General features: G+C 37.1%; 1 protein-coding gene across 1 annotated transcript; it reads right to left on the bottom strand.

Moving 5' to 3' along the window:
* Positions 1–156: 156 nt before the first annotated feature.
* On the bottom strand, positions 157–14,393 carry LOC149846282 (PHD finger-like domain-containing protein 5A). The gene is made up of 2 exons (XM_089997922.1): positions 14,300–14,393; positions 157–706 (listed from the first exon to the last, which is right to left on the bottom strand). The coding sequence occupies exon 2, from the start codon at positions 674–676 to the stop codon at positions 344–346; it is 333 nt and encodes a 110-aa protein (XP_089854048.1). The 5' UTR covers positions 677–706; positions 14,300–14,393; the 3' UTR covers positions 157–343.
* Between the last annotated feature and the right edge of the window lie 918 nt (positions 14,394–15,311).

Raw genomic sequence — 15,311 nt, 5'->3', positions numbered from 1 at the left:
TTTTTAGCTAGGCCATAAAAAAAACCCTTCACTGACCATACATTGGCAGGCCTCCAGTTGATAAAACTCTTCATCTCCAGATTGCTCACAAGGACTTCTCTCATCTAGTAGAGGGCCTATTTGTGAGGACATAACGAGTTCAAATCCCTACACTTGTAAAAGCAAAAACAACAAATTTTTAATAAGTCATGCACTTGTATGTAATGATAATGGCATATATCTCACAAGACCAGAAAAGTTTTCAGCTTTAAGCCAGTTCAAGAGAAGATGGTCAGAAATTAAAAAGTGCCATATGTTTGCTGCAAGATATGAGCAAGGCTAACCTTGAACGCAGGTACTCATCTCATCTCTTTTTAAATCCATATTTCTTTCGTTCATAGAACAGATCAGTTTTTGCACTGCCCAAATTGACAATCTTAGGACATCCATCTCTGTCTTTCTCCTGCTGAGTGCATTCCTTGCAATAGTAGGCATCAGAAATCCCTACACCTCCACAGATTACACAACGTCCTTGGAAAGAACCATAATTGCATTCATCACAAACACGGACTAGGGTGCAGGGACGGACGTAGGAATCACAAATCACACACTTTCCATCACACTTCTCACACAACCGGCCAATGGCGATTCCCGGCTGCTTCCGACACATTATGAGATCAGGATGGTGCTTGGCCATGTCTCAAAGAGCTCTAGTCTTAGTAAATCCCTGAAACACAAATACATTAATCATTAAAATGAACTAAAATAAATAAATCATAAAATGATGAAATACAAGCCATGATGATGCGAAAGGCTACAAAAAACAGGAAGCACATATATTACACCTAAAAAGGCCTAGAATCATATAAAATAGAATCTAATTCACCAGTCCATAACAACAAACGGAGCCTGTACTTTATAAAAATTACCAATAAAATTTTTGAGATATTAAAAGATATATTACCCTAGCTCCTTGTCTTGCATGGGAGATGGTACTTCTCTAAATCTAGTAACGACTCATCCATGGTTTCCTCTTATGTATACTGTAGCAATTGTCAACAACAGAAATTGTAAATTTTACTTTGACACGCCTAATGTGTCAAAGTACGTATTGTTTTTTAATCCTCCATCATGTTCCAAAGCAAAGAGAGTTTTCGGATAACAATAAGGGTGCACCATCTTGGACACTCATGCTTGGGACATGATCTATGCCAAGTGCTTGGTTTTTTATGAGACAAATATGGATATCCTCATTTATTGGTTTTCATTTTAGGACCTTCATGCCATTATGGCCAGATCATCCTTCTTTTTTTAATAACTTTTATGTTATTGCTTTCTTTATCCTTGCTTTTTGCAAGCTCCCCTTGGTCATATTATGTTCGATATCCTAGTCCAAGTATCCAAACACTACCTTAGTTTCTTCAGGCTGCAAAAGAGTCGACACACACAAATCAAGAGCATACACGCACAAGACTCAAGGTTTAACGTGGTTCGGCTGGTTAGGCCTACATCCACGGTTCTAACTCTCTCTCTCTCTCTCTTCAATCACACGAGATGAGAGGTTCCTTTCATCATATATATATATATATATATATATATATATATATACAAGTGTTTGGATTACAATTAACAAGTTTCTCTTGTGGGATGGACTCTTTAACGTTTTGGAGTTCTAATTTTACATTCTGAACTTCTGAGTTGGATAAACCTTTGAACTTCCCATTTGGATCAGCCTTATCGTGAACCCCATTTGGATCAACCTTCAAGTTTCTTATTGAATCTTCCTTCTCGACTAGAGAGTCACCAGCTCTAGTGGGTCCCACTTGTGACATGGTGCCCACATTTGAAATGTCCTTAACAGCCCCCCTCAAGCTCAACAACCTGGGAAGTACAATGAGCTTGCTTTTTAGGAATCCAAACTGAGTGGAAGAGAGGGTCTTGGTCATGATATCCGCAAGCTGATCCATAGAGGAGACATAAAGAACCTCAAGATGCTTCTTGTGAACATGATCTCTAACAAAATGAACATCTATGTTTATGTGTTTACTGCGATTATGGAAAACTGGATTAGCAGACAAATAAGTGGCACCAATATTGTCACATAGGATATGGGGAGGAGAAGACAAAGGAACGTGAAGTTCTTTCATCGGACAAGTGAGCAGCAGCAGTATTTGCAAAGGCCTTATATTCGGCTTCAGTGCTCGACCGAGCCACTGTATTTTGTTTTCGGGCAGACCAGGATACAAGAGAATTGCCTAAAAACACAACATAACCACCAGTGGATTTTCGATCATCAATGTTGCATGCCCAGTCACCATCTATATATGCAGTAATTGTAAATGACTGAGATGAGGGTATCATAAGACCAAGATGCAGAGTATGTTGTACATAACGAAAGATATGCTTGACTATCGTCCAATGACTAACCATTAGAGCGTGCACGAACTGACGGACCTTATTGACCGAAAAGGCCAAATTAAGTTTGTGAAGGTGAAGTACTGTAAGGCTCCAACTACCTAACACTATTGAGTAGGATTAGGAAGAAGCTCCCCATCCTGGAAGGATAACCGGCCATTAACAGCAAGAGGAGTAGAAACAGGTTTGGCACCAATCATCTGAACCCGTTCAAGAAGATCCAACATGTATTTTTGCTGAGTCAACAAGAGTCCTCTAGGAACAACTAAAGCTTCAAGGACAAGAAAATAGTGCAAAGGCTCAAAATCTTTAATAGAGAATTCACGCCCCATATGCTGAATCACATCATGAACCATGGACAAGAAACTTCCCGTAATAATAATATCATTAACACAGATCAGTAAATAAAGAACATGAGAATCGAAAAAGTACATAAATAAGGATGTGTCCACGCGTAACCCAAAAAAGCCATTGTTAAGGAGAAAAGAGATAAGCCTCTGAAACCATGCCGGAGGGGCCTCTTTAAGACCATAAATTACCTTGTATAGTTTGCACACATAATGAGGGTACTTCCGATCAACAAACCCTTGGGGTTGAATCATATAGACATCTTCAGAGAGATATCCATAAAGAAAGGCATTGTGAACATCCCGTTGGCGAATAGGCCACCTTGTAGATACAACAATGGTTAACACAGTGCGGACAGTAGAAGGCTTGACCACTGGACTAAATGTGTCAAAGTAGTCAATGCCCTCTTCTTGGGTATACCCCTTAGCTACCAGACAAGCTTTATAGAGTTCAAGACTCACCTACCTTCGTCTTTACTTTAAAAATCTACTTGCTACCAAACACATTATAAGGAGGTACCAACGTCCATATACCATTTTTCAAAAGAGCATGAAATTCTCATGCATAGCCTACCGCCAATGCTCATGTTTGAAGGCTTGAGAAAAACTAGGTGGTTCTCGATGTCGATCAAGCTCAGTAATCAGAACTGTAGAAATAAGATAACGGGTGACAAAAAAGACTTTGGGTTTCAAGAAGCATATCTGAGAACGAATAACCATATGGTGAGACTTAGGAGGAGGAGACGGTGAATGCAGGAGAAGCACCAGGGTGTTGTGACAATTATCAGGTATGGACAGTGAAGAGGAAGGGTTAGTTGTAGGGCTAGATAACACAGGAGAGGACTCAAGTGCAGGAGATGATGATGTCGGGACCGAGTCTATAGGGAAGGAGGTAGGGGTGGGAAAGGATATAGGAATTATTTGGGACGAATTTGTTGGAGGTGAGGGGGTGCTAGGACAAGATTTATACGGGAACACAATTTCATCAAAAACAACATTTCTATTAATCAATACTTTGTCTTGAGAATTGTCAAAACAGATATAACCTTTACGTTGAATGTTGTATCCTAAAAAGATACATTTGTTACTGGGAAATTGAAGCTTGTGAGCATTGTAAGGTCTCATACATGGATAGCAAGCACACCCAAACTTTTTTAAAAATTTGTAGTCAGGGACCTTTTTGTACAAAATCTAAAAAGGGGATTTCATTTGAAGAACAAGTGTGGGCATTTTATTAATCAAATACACAACAATAATAAATGAATAATCCCAGAACTTGTAGGGCAGGCGAGATTGGGCTAAAAGGGTTCGCCCAATTTCTACAATATGTCCATGTTTACGTTCAACACACCCATTTTGTTCATGGGTATGTGGGCAAGTGACCCTGTGGGCTATACCACATGTTTTCATATAAGCAGAAATAGATCTTTAATATGTCTACCAAACTGATTTTTCACAAGTCTCTGAAAATTTTGAAATACTGAAAGAACCTCAGATTTATACTTGATAACGAAAATTCATGTGAATCTAGAAAATGTATCCACAAAATTAACATAATAATAATGTCCATGTATAATTGGGACAAGAGCAGGGAGAAAATCAAATCTAAAGGTCCATCCACTTTGTGAGTTGATGCCTCAAAGGGTAGACAATGATTCTTACCCTGTTGACATGACTCACATATATTATTCTGGAGTTTATGAAAAGACGACAAACCATGTTCCTTAATAACATATCTAACTGTCTTAAATGATGGGTGTCCCAACTACTCTTGCCATTGATGAACAAAGGCTCGCTCACCAATACAATCAGCAGCATAAAACTGCATGAAACTGAATGGTCTTTATGACTTTATTCAAACTCACTTTGTATAGACCATTGTTACTTGTTCCTTCCAGGATGACCTTCCCCGTTTTACATGCCTTCACAACACATCGATCAGGAAAAAAATAAAAAGCACATCATTATCCTGAGAAAACTTTTGAACCGAGAGTAAGTTTTGTGAAATAGTTGGCACATATAGGATATCATTCATATGAAAATTGTAACCAGAGGAACTAAAAGTATAATTTTCAACATTGTGAATTCCCAAACCTGTGCCATTATCGATTCTAACCAAAGGAGGTCATTGTGTTCCAAATTTACACAAGGTGTGATAGTAGATGTGTATTCCAGCCCATGAAGCATGTTTGTACCCAAAGGTACAGTGCTAAATTGCCTCTGGATATATGATCTACTAGTTTCACTAACTGAAGTCAATTCCTTGAGAATTGAAAAGACGGAGCAATTATGAGTATTATCATTTTCATCAAAGTGGAACGATAATGACTCAACTATGTTTGTCTCAGAAAAAGTGAAAATAAAGGGTCTACTTTTACCTTTTCAACACGAGTCTCGTCTAAGCAATGATAGTAATGTCTTTCCGTTTTCGTTCCTTGTTTTATCAGGTTCCTTCCATATCGACAGTTTTTGTAATATCCTCATTTTAGACGGATCAAATTTTTCTGATTGGAAAGAAATCGTGCTAGCCAGAAGACGAACTGGAATATTGCATATTTTTTGTAGTCATTTTACAATTTTGACGAAAAAATGGCCAAGTTTGGGAGAAAAATCGTTTGAAGCTCGATTTTTAGACTGAAGTCTTTGAGTCTGGCCTTGACCCAGGTTTCATCGACAAGGTCGAGGCGAGCCAATCGAAGCGTGAGAAAGAGTTTTAATTTCGACCATTAAATTCAAGCGAAATTCGAGCAAAATTCAGGTTATTTTCAAGCGAAATTCGAAATTTGGTATTTGTGTAATATATCGTTGGATGCGTCTCGGAATTTTGAGCGCAATAATATTTTACTTTTCTTAATTCGAGTCCCGGTTGGCCCAAAATTCACGTTTTTCTGAAAATTTAGCAGTTTGTCAAAATGAATCCGAAGTTGGATCGGATTGGATCCAAGGCCTAGGATATGAATTTTTATGGATTTGGGTTCTATTTAGGTTTTAAATCTGGATTGGATCCTGGTCTTACTTACAGTAATATTTTTGTGACACCATTACCTCTATGGGTTCTTGAATAACTTCTACCTGGGTTGACAGTCTTGCCAAGTCATTAGAAAATAAACACTTATTGTGAAAGGTTGCGCCAATATCAGGACACTAAAGTGTGCTACACACATGCACTCAGATACGCACCTGCACACCAGTCACCTCACCTTATCTTCCCTGTGTTCGGCAGACACCCCGACGACCCCCGCTTGAGCCGTTCCTCGCCATCGGCATCCCTGAGCTTTTCCCAAGCGTTGATTCTAAGGTACGAGTTCTTTCTTTTGAATCATGTGAGAAATCGAATACCGATTCAATTTCCATGCAATATTTAGTGCAAATCCATGGTTAAAGAGTGATTATATCGCATATTTTTGGTAGTCATTTTACAATTTTGACAAAAAATTTGCAAGTCTGGGAGAAAAATCGTTTGAAGCTCGATTTTTAGACTGAAGTCTTTGAGTCTGGGCTTGACCCAGGTTTCATCGACAAGGTCGAGGCGAGCCAATCGAAGCGTGAGAAAGAGTTTTAATTTCGACCTTTAAATTCAAGCGAAATTCGAGCAAAATTTAGGTTATTTTCAAGCGAAATTCAGAATTTGGTATTCGTGTAATATATCGTTGGATGCGTCTCGGGATTTTGAGCGCGATAATATTTTACTTTTCTGAATTCGAGTCCTGGTTGGCCCGAAATTCAAGTTTTTCTGAAAATTTAGCAGTTCGTCAAAATGGATCGGATTGGATCCAAGGCCTAAGATCCGAATTTTTATGGATTTGGGTTCTATTTAGGTCTTAAATCTGGATTGGATCCAGGTCTTACTTACAATAATATTTGTGTGACACCATTACCTCTATGGGTTCTTGAATAACTTCTGCCTGGGTTGACAGTCTTGCCAAGTCATAAGAAAATAAACACTTATTGTGAAAGGTTGTGCCAATATCAGGACACTAAAGTGTGCAACACACATGCACTCAGATACGCACCTGCACACCAGTCACCTCACCTTATCTTCCCTGTGTTCGGCAGACACCCCGACGACCCCCGCTTGAGCCGTTCCTCGCCATCGGCATCCCTGAGCTTTTCCCAAGCGTTAATTCTAAGGTACGGGTTCTTTCTTTTGAATCATGTGAGAAATCGAATACCAATTCGATTTCCATGCAATATTTGGTGCAAATCCATGGTTAAAGAGTGATTATATGTGTTCACTCTAGATTACATGGATAAGGTTTCATAGATCCTATTTTATATGGGTGTTTTTGGTTCTTTACACATAAAAACTCTGTGTATGGGGTTTTTATAAAAAAATGGACTCATATTGGGTTATGATCGAGATTTATTTTTGTTTGTTATGAACAAGATTTATGCTTGTATATATATACCTTAATTTGCATTTTCTGTTCTTGAATTGGGTTCATGCTGGATATAGTCTGAATGACTTGATCGATGCTTATAAAATTGATTTTTTTTAGGCACAATTAAGATCAATGCTTACGTGGTGATTAGGTTTGCGAAATTATTTTCAAGTTCATTGACTCAACAAATTGCATATGGCTATATATAGATTCTCATATGAAAAGTGTTCATGTTATCCCCTGGTTTACATGTGTCTACGCATGTGAATGTATGGACAAGTGCATGTATTGAAAACATGGATCATGAAAGTTTATTGTTATTGCACTCGCATGCTTATAGAGGTGAATCAAGGAAATAATGATATTTCTCTTAAGCTTAGAATCAACATGTTATGCTTGATTAAGACATTATTGCAAGGTTGCTTGCATATGCATGTGCATGCATGGAATTGATGTATTTTGGCACATACCTCATGGCGTGCATGTTCACATATTTTAATTGAAATTGGTTCATGAATAAAAGTATGCATTTGACTTGAGTATGCATTCGAATTGAACAAAGACATGCTTATGAATATTTTTGTGACATACACATGATACATGTTTGCATTTTTAAATATGCATATAAATTTCCAGAAGGTGTGGTGTGCATGTATTTCGGTTCTCGAGACATGTCAAGATTTGGAATTATTTATATGCTTTGACTTGATATGACGTGCTTAAGCATATAATTATATATAATATAATATATTTTAATATATAATATTTTATATTTATTTATTTTTTTCCTTTTTATTTTTCTTCATTTTTTGTATTTTTTATTTTTGTCTAGTTCAATTTAAACTAGACTCAAAACTAGTCAAGAGTTAACTAGTTCTTGACTAGTTTTGATAGTTGTTGGAGCTTGTCCAACTGCTACAATTGGAGCCGTTGGACTAGCTCCAACAACTCTCTAAAGCTTTCTAAAGGCTCCTCTCTCTCTCCCTCTTTCATTGTGTATAAATAGGGGTGACTCCCCTCTCATTGTAACAATGCTTAAAATGTGAATGAAATAAAGTTTATTATTTTCTCTTTTGAGTTCTCTCATTTATGCCATTTTGTGGGTTATGATTGAAGTCACCTATTACAAGCATTTGTGCTTTCATGAAAGATCTTCATTTCCTTACACAAAGATTATATCCTTGGCAAAATAAAATTCATTCCTTTTTCAAATAGAATTTTTATCTCTAAAAGACCTTTTGAGTTAGTGCACTCGGATGTTTGGGGTCTTTCTCCAGTTATATCGAAAGAAGGTTATTCATATTATGTGACATTTATATACGACTTTACTAGATATGTATGAGTCTACTTTCTCAATTTAAAATCTGATGTTTTTTTTAAAGAATTTCATATGATAGTCAAAAATCAATTTCAAAGTAACATTGTCACACTTAGATCCGATTCGGGTGGAGAATATTTATCAAAAGAATTTCCAACTTACTTAAAACAAAATAGAATTTGCCATAAAAGATTTTGTCCTATAACTCCCCAACAAAATAGGCTAGTGGAAAGAAAACATAGATATATTATGAAAACCGCTAGAACCCTCCTTATTTCTAAGAACATTCCAAAATCCTTTTGAGTCGAAGCCGTGTTGACTTCAACATATTTAATAAATCGAATGCCATCATCATCATTGAAAAATATTTCTCCTTGTGAAAAGTTATTTAAAATAACACCCGGCTTAAAAAGATTACTGGTTTTTTGTTATAAATATTTTGTACTTTTACACGAGAGATAAATTATCCTCAAAAGTCATTGAATGTGTCTTCATTGGATATGGAGAAAAACAAAATGGATATAGATGTTTTGATTTTAACAACAACAAACTTTATGTTTCCAAAGATGCGACTTTCTTAAAAAATAAGAATGGCTTTAATCAAAGAAATGAAAAAGAGGAAGTAGACTATACTTTTTTATTTGGTCTCGCTCCAAGAAATGATAATGAGATTTTAAATAATGATGATAATCATCCTAGTTATGAGAGTATAGAACCTTGTAATCTATGTCACACGGACTCGGCTAGAGAGGCGCCGCACCCGAGTCGACACGCCCCGACACGGGTGCAGACACGGGTGCAGCTTCGGACACGGCCCGAACTCGGTCAAAGAGTTGAGAACGAGTCCGTCCTTGTTTTGGACTCGGTCAACGTTAACTGAGTCCAAAAATGTCCATTTTTGGGGCAAAAAACAAAAAAAAGAACTTTTTATATATTTAAAAATAAAATATATATATAGCATGAGTCTCAAACATAAATTACAATTTGCACGAGACCCGCGCCGGGGGGAGCCCCCGGACCCCCCTTTCTGCAAGGGCAAAAGTACAATTTGCAAAGTTTGTAAAAACACTCATGCTGGTGCCAAACTTTAGAGGACAATATCTACATATATGCACACACTGGATATATATACATACATATATATATATATATATATATTAAAAAATATCTATATATATATATAGCCGAGTCCCCGTGTCCAAAATTTTTAAAATTGTGCCGCACCCGTGTCGCACCCGCACCCGCACCCATGTGACATAGCTTGTAATCATCATACTATAGATAGTGATATAGTAGATAAGAGATCTACAGAAGGCATACGTGTTTATACCCGGCGTGAAGAAAATAATCCTCAAAATGCTTTAGAAAAGTATTCTTCTCCCGAAGAAGAATCATTAGATAAAAATTTAGAGGTCAACCATAATCCTTCTATAGAAGAATCCAACCTTAGAAGGTTTAGTCGTCCATCCAATCCACCTAATAGGTTTGTGTCTTATGACTCCTTGTCCTCACACTATAGAGCATCACTAATAGCATTACATTCTTGTCATGAACCATGTAATTATAATGAAGCTAAAAACTTCTCTCATTGGAAAGGAGCTATGAAGATGGAATTAGACGCCCTTATGAAAGCCAAAACATGAAAAATAACTACTTACCGTTAGGAAAGAAAACCAAAGGTTGTAGATGTGTGTTCAAAGTTAAAACCAAGAGTGGTGAAAGTCTAAAAAGATATAAAGCAAAGCTAGTTGCTAGTTGCTAGTTGCTAGTTGCCAAAGGCTATTCTCAATAATACAGAATTAACTATGAAAAAACTTTTGCCTCTATAGCTAGGATGACTACTGTTAGAACCCTAATAGTCGTAGCTTCCATACAAAAATGACCTATCTATCAATTAAATATCAAAAATGCATTTCTCAATAAAAAATTAAATGAAGAAGTTTATATGGACCCTCCGCCGGGTTTTAGTATTGACAAAGGAAAAATTCATAGATTAAGAAAAGTGTTATATGGTCTCAAACAGTCCCCAAAAGTCCGGTATGATAGATTTAGTAGTGTCATGATTCATTTGGGATTTCATTCTTGTTATACTGACACAACTCTTTTTGTTAAAAGTACAAGTACCAATATTGTCATTCTTCGGCTATACGTGGATGACAAGATAATAACAGAGAATGATGAACAAGGAGTTATTGAAATTAAAAATGTTTTAAAAGAAAATTTTGATATGTCTGACTTGGATTTTTTAAGATATTTTTTAGGTATTGAAGCCACCTACTCTCCCAGGGGCTATATTCTTTCTCAGATGAAGCTTTAGGTTAATATTTGTGCTAAGTCTAGTGTTACAAATGACAAGAAAGTGGAGACACCAGAAGTTGTCAATGCAAAGCTAAGACTTGAAGATGAGACACTTCTGGATGATCCTACTCCATATAGACAGTTGATTGGGTCACTTACCTATTTAACAATCACCAGACCAGACATAGCTCATGTTGTTCACTCTGCAAGTCAATTTTAACATGCTCCAACCATCGTACACATGAGTGCTGCATTGCAGATTGTGAGTTATATAAAGAATTTCATAAATAAAGGGCTTTTATTATCCTCATCCTCATCCTCATCTTTAGATTTGTTTGCTTATACTGATGTTGATTGGGGAGGAAATCCAAATGATAGGGTCTCAACTACTGGTTTTTATGTTTTTTTTAGGGGATGTTTTAATTTCATAGTGGTGCAAGAAGCAGCAAAAAGTTTCATCTACTGAAGTTGAATATAAGGCTATGGCTACAACAATTATGAAACTTGTATGGCTAAGAAATCTTCTTAAAGATATGGGAATAGACATCTTCAGACCTTCAAAGATGTGTTGCGACAACAAGAGTGTTATCTACATTGCCAGCAACCACACCTTTCATGAGTGCACCAAGCATATCGAAATGGACTATCATTATGTACGAGATGAATATTTGAAAGGAATCATCGAGCTAACATGTGTTGCTTCTGAATATCAAGTTGTTGACTTCTTCATCAAAGCTCTTGCATCGCCTTGTTTCATATTCTTACTTAACAAACTTTCAGTGTATACATCGTAAGTTTGAGGAGGGATGTTAAAATATGAATGTTTAAATATATATATATTCTTAATTATAAAAGAATATATATAATGCCTATCAAGGGCATTTTGGTTATTTCACATTATGTAACTAGGTTAGGAATAGGTTAGTTAAATAGTTTTTTAATAAATGTAATTAATGTTTTATGTAAGGGGCTCTATGGGAATCACCCATAGAGACGTTGGGACAGCTCCCAACGGCTACAAATATACCCGTTGGGAGCTCCCAACGGCTCTATGGGAGCTCCCAAGGCTTCCACTATTGTATATAAATAGGGACATAATGTCCCCATTTATTCTCAAGCTTCTCACTAAGCTTTTTGACAATAAAGAATATTTTTTACATTTTGTTGCAAGCCCTAGTTGGCTATTTGTGTTATCCTTAAAGTGGATTTGTGGTTGTATTATGTGTTTGTATGCCCTTTGTTGGCTTGTATTAGTTTTCCGCTCATTTCATTACAATTGCTTGAGTCAATCGTAATGTTGGTGCCAAAAGAGTTAATGTTGTTGTTGTTGTCAGCCATGAGGATGAAACACACCAAAGATCTACACTCTCATATCGTAGAACTGCAGCTTTGGTACCATGCAAAAGAGTCGACACACACACAAATCAAAAGCACATGCATAAGACTCAAGGCTTAACGTGGTTCAGCTGGTCAGGCCTACATCCACGGTTCCAACTCTCTCTCTCTATCTCTCTTCAATCACACGAGATGAGAGGTTCCTTTCATCATTAATATATATACAAGTGTTTGGATTACAATTAACAAGTTTCTCTTGTGGGATGAACTCTTCAACGTTTTGGAGTTCTTCTAATTTTACATTCTGAACTTCTGAGTTGGATAAACCTCTGAACAACTTCCCATTTGGACCAGCCTTCGAATTTATTCACGTCTAGAGAGTCACCAGCTCTAGTGGGTTACACTTGTGACATGGTACCCACATCTGAAATATCCTTAACACAGGCCAATATTCTAGGTCAGTGATGATAACCATTGGATACTTTGCTACTAAATGCCTAATTAAATTTAATTCATAATGTTCTCCTTGCAGCTCAAAGATTGTGAGGAATACATCATATTTTACAAGCTATTCAACCTTAAATATGTTTCTCATTACTATCTCCATGGCAAACCTCATGATGTAAATTTCGCAAGTTTCTGCTTAATCTGAAGCTTCTTGAATTCACATGTGAAGATGAACTTTTACATAACAGAAAGATTATGAAATTATTTAATTGTATGAACAAGTCATAGATTTGATAACCTTTGCAGCACTGTTATCCAACTCTAGTACTCAATGATGCCAAAGGAAAAGCAAAGGCTAGAATAACCACAAAGGGTAACAACAAATTTTTCTGATGTTTTACATGGAGAAACTGGACCTGGGTCTGTCACCTAACTTTGCTAGATTAACCTACTAAGCTTGCAGTTGAGCGCCCAGGTGCGTAAAAGTTTGTGACAGGAACCCCTGCTCGTAGGGCCCTTACATACTTAGGCTTGCCAGGAACTGCCTTTCCAAGGTTTCACACATTGTGACATATTGCGTGCACTGTCCCCGCATTTGACCCCCCTATCCAGAAGACCTCCTGTGGGCTCAAAGGGTAACAGAATGGATCATCGATCACAACAAGCAGAGAAGAGGTTGGCTACGCCAGGGGATTGCACCTAGTGGGATTCTAACCTGAGGGCCCCCAGTTAAAGATAGCGCTAACCTAACCAGGACAAACTATCATATACAACTATTCTTCCTAATTCTCTGTTCTTCCTTTATTTTGCATTTTTGTTCTTGTTCTTCCTTGCATTTTTCTTCTTTATCCTTCACCTGATCTTCCTTCATTTTCTCTATCTTCTTGTTCCTTTTTCTATTGCTTTTTCTTTCTACTTTACATTACTTCTTATCCATTCTTTTCCTTCTCAATAGAAGACACTTGCATGCACTGGGGATCACTAGCACATTTAGGAAAGTCGCATTGATTGAATTACAGTAGGTTATTTCCTTCTAGTTTTGAATGTCAAATTATGCAATGAGAATACATTTTTTTCGCCAAGGTTTCTACCAGCACCAATTCACGGGAGGAACCTTAGCACATAGGGCTATCTTCTCTTCCCTGCTCTTTAATTAGTCAATATATTTTTATACTAATTCCCATGGGCATGATGATCACATCAAAAAATTATCACATACATATGATGGTAAATTATGTTTTCCAGAGAAATTAGTAATAATGTGCAGGATATTTTATGCAAGATCCAAGTTACCATCCAAGAATTCTCATTAAGCACTAGTAAAAACCGCCAAGGGTCATAACACATCCACCAGATTTCATGCACCCCATTTCACCATCTATCTAAGAGAATACACAGCAAATCTATTCCTTGATCATTCATTTTAAAACAAACAAAGGGAAAAAGAAAAAAACCCCGTTCGTTTTGAAAAGGGGAAAACGATTTCCCACCACAAAGCTGAAGATGATATACCACTATACGCATTTCAGTTAGTGGTGAGCTAAGGATAGCTTACCCATTTCTACTTTCTATTAGAAAAAATGGTTCTCATTGCTTGAAAACGAGGAAAGGTCCCATTACAAAAAGATTTCGACTTTCCACCAGGGAATCCATCAAAGGATGAATACCACGACGGAAAAAACAGAGAGAACACCAAAACAGAAACCCTGGAATTGGTGGTCGTTCTCCCTTTTTCTTGAATCAATCGATAGAGAAGAAGACTGAGTGAAGAGGGGTACCGGAAGAGATTAGGGTGGTCGTCTCCCTGAGCGATTGACAGATCGAGCCTGATAGGATTGTTTGGGCAGAGAGAGAGAGAGAGGCGGACTGTTGCCTGAGAAAGTGAGCAGCTTTGCTAGACGGTAGACTTAAGTGGGCTCAAAGTTACGCCACAAAGACACGTGGACACGAAGACGTTGATGCGGTTTCGACCCGTAAGAGTTGGAAAATAGAACACGATGACAGGGAATATTTTAAATTTTTAATCAACAAAAAATATTTTTTGATGTTTTGATATTTGCATTTTTATTGAAATAATGCTTTAAAGCGTTAAAAACTATTAATATATTTATTTGTACCTGTCAGTGTCCGAGTGTTTTAATCGTGTCCGCACGTGTCACCAAAAAGGCTGTGACACTTTGAAACTTTGGAAGATCTACTAAACCAGGCATCCAGTGAAAAGTTACCACGAACATAAAGCACTAACCACGTGTCGGACCTCTAGTGAATCTGGTGACTCAGAAAACCGGGTCGAGTGCCAATGGTTTGGGTATGACCCGAACCCAACCCGTATAAGATTAAGTAAGGTCAGGGTTTGGTAACAAAGGGAACCAATTAATTATTCAGGTTGAATTCATGAGACCCGATTATTAAACTGGGGTATGGTTTATGAAATTTTATACAAAACCCTAATCTGACCTAACTAAGATCCGCAATTTTTCAATGTAAAAAACTTAAAAAGTATTACTTTATCAGGTTTGGACCGGATTTATGTAATAGTTATTGGATCTGAGTATGGTTTTTCTTATGAAAGATCCAATAAAATTCGGATCTGATCCAATACTAACACCTCTTAATCAGATCCAAGTCTGAACCCATCCATTTTGACAGAGGTCCGACCAGTTGGCACCCCACTGTACCCAAACCTTGAGTAACCAAAACCACAAAAGTAGTAAAACCATACAGGTTTTTGGATATAATTATATAGATTCATAAACCAGATATGGTGATACTTTTGTTTTCCTTTAATAT

Source organism: Nuphar pumila, chromosome 2 (genome assembly GCF_984573655.1).
Source record: "Nuphar pumila chromosome 2, dmNupPumi1.hap1.1, whole genome shotgun sequence".
Taxonomy (NCBI): domain Eukaryota; kingdom Viridiplantae; phylum Streptophyta; class Magnoliopsida; order Nymphaeales; family Nymphaeaceae; genus Nuphar; species Nuphar pumila.
This window is presented reverse-complemented; position numbering and strand designations above follow the sequence as displayed.

Excerpts from the sequence above, each read along its gene's own strand:
- LOC149846282 (XM_089997922.1), bottom strand. The coding sequence starts at position 676 with ATGGCCAAGCACCATCCTGATCTCATAATGTGTCGGAAGCAGCCGGGA.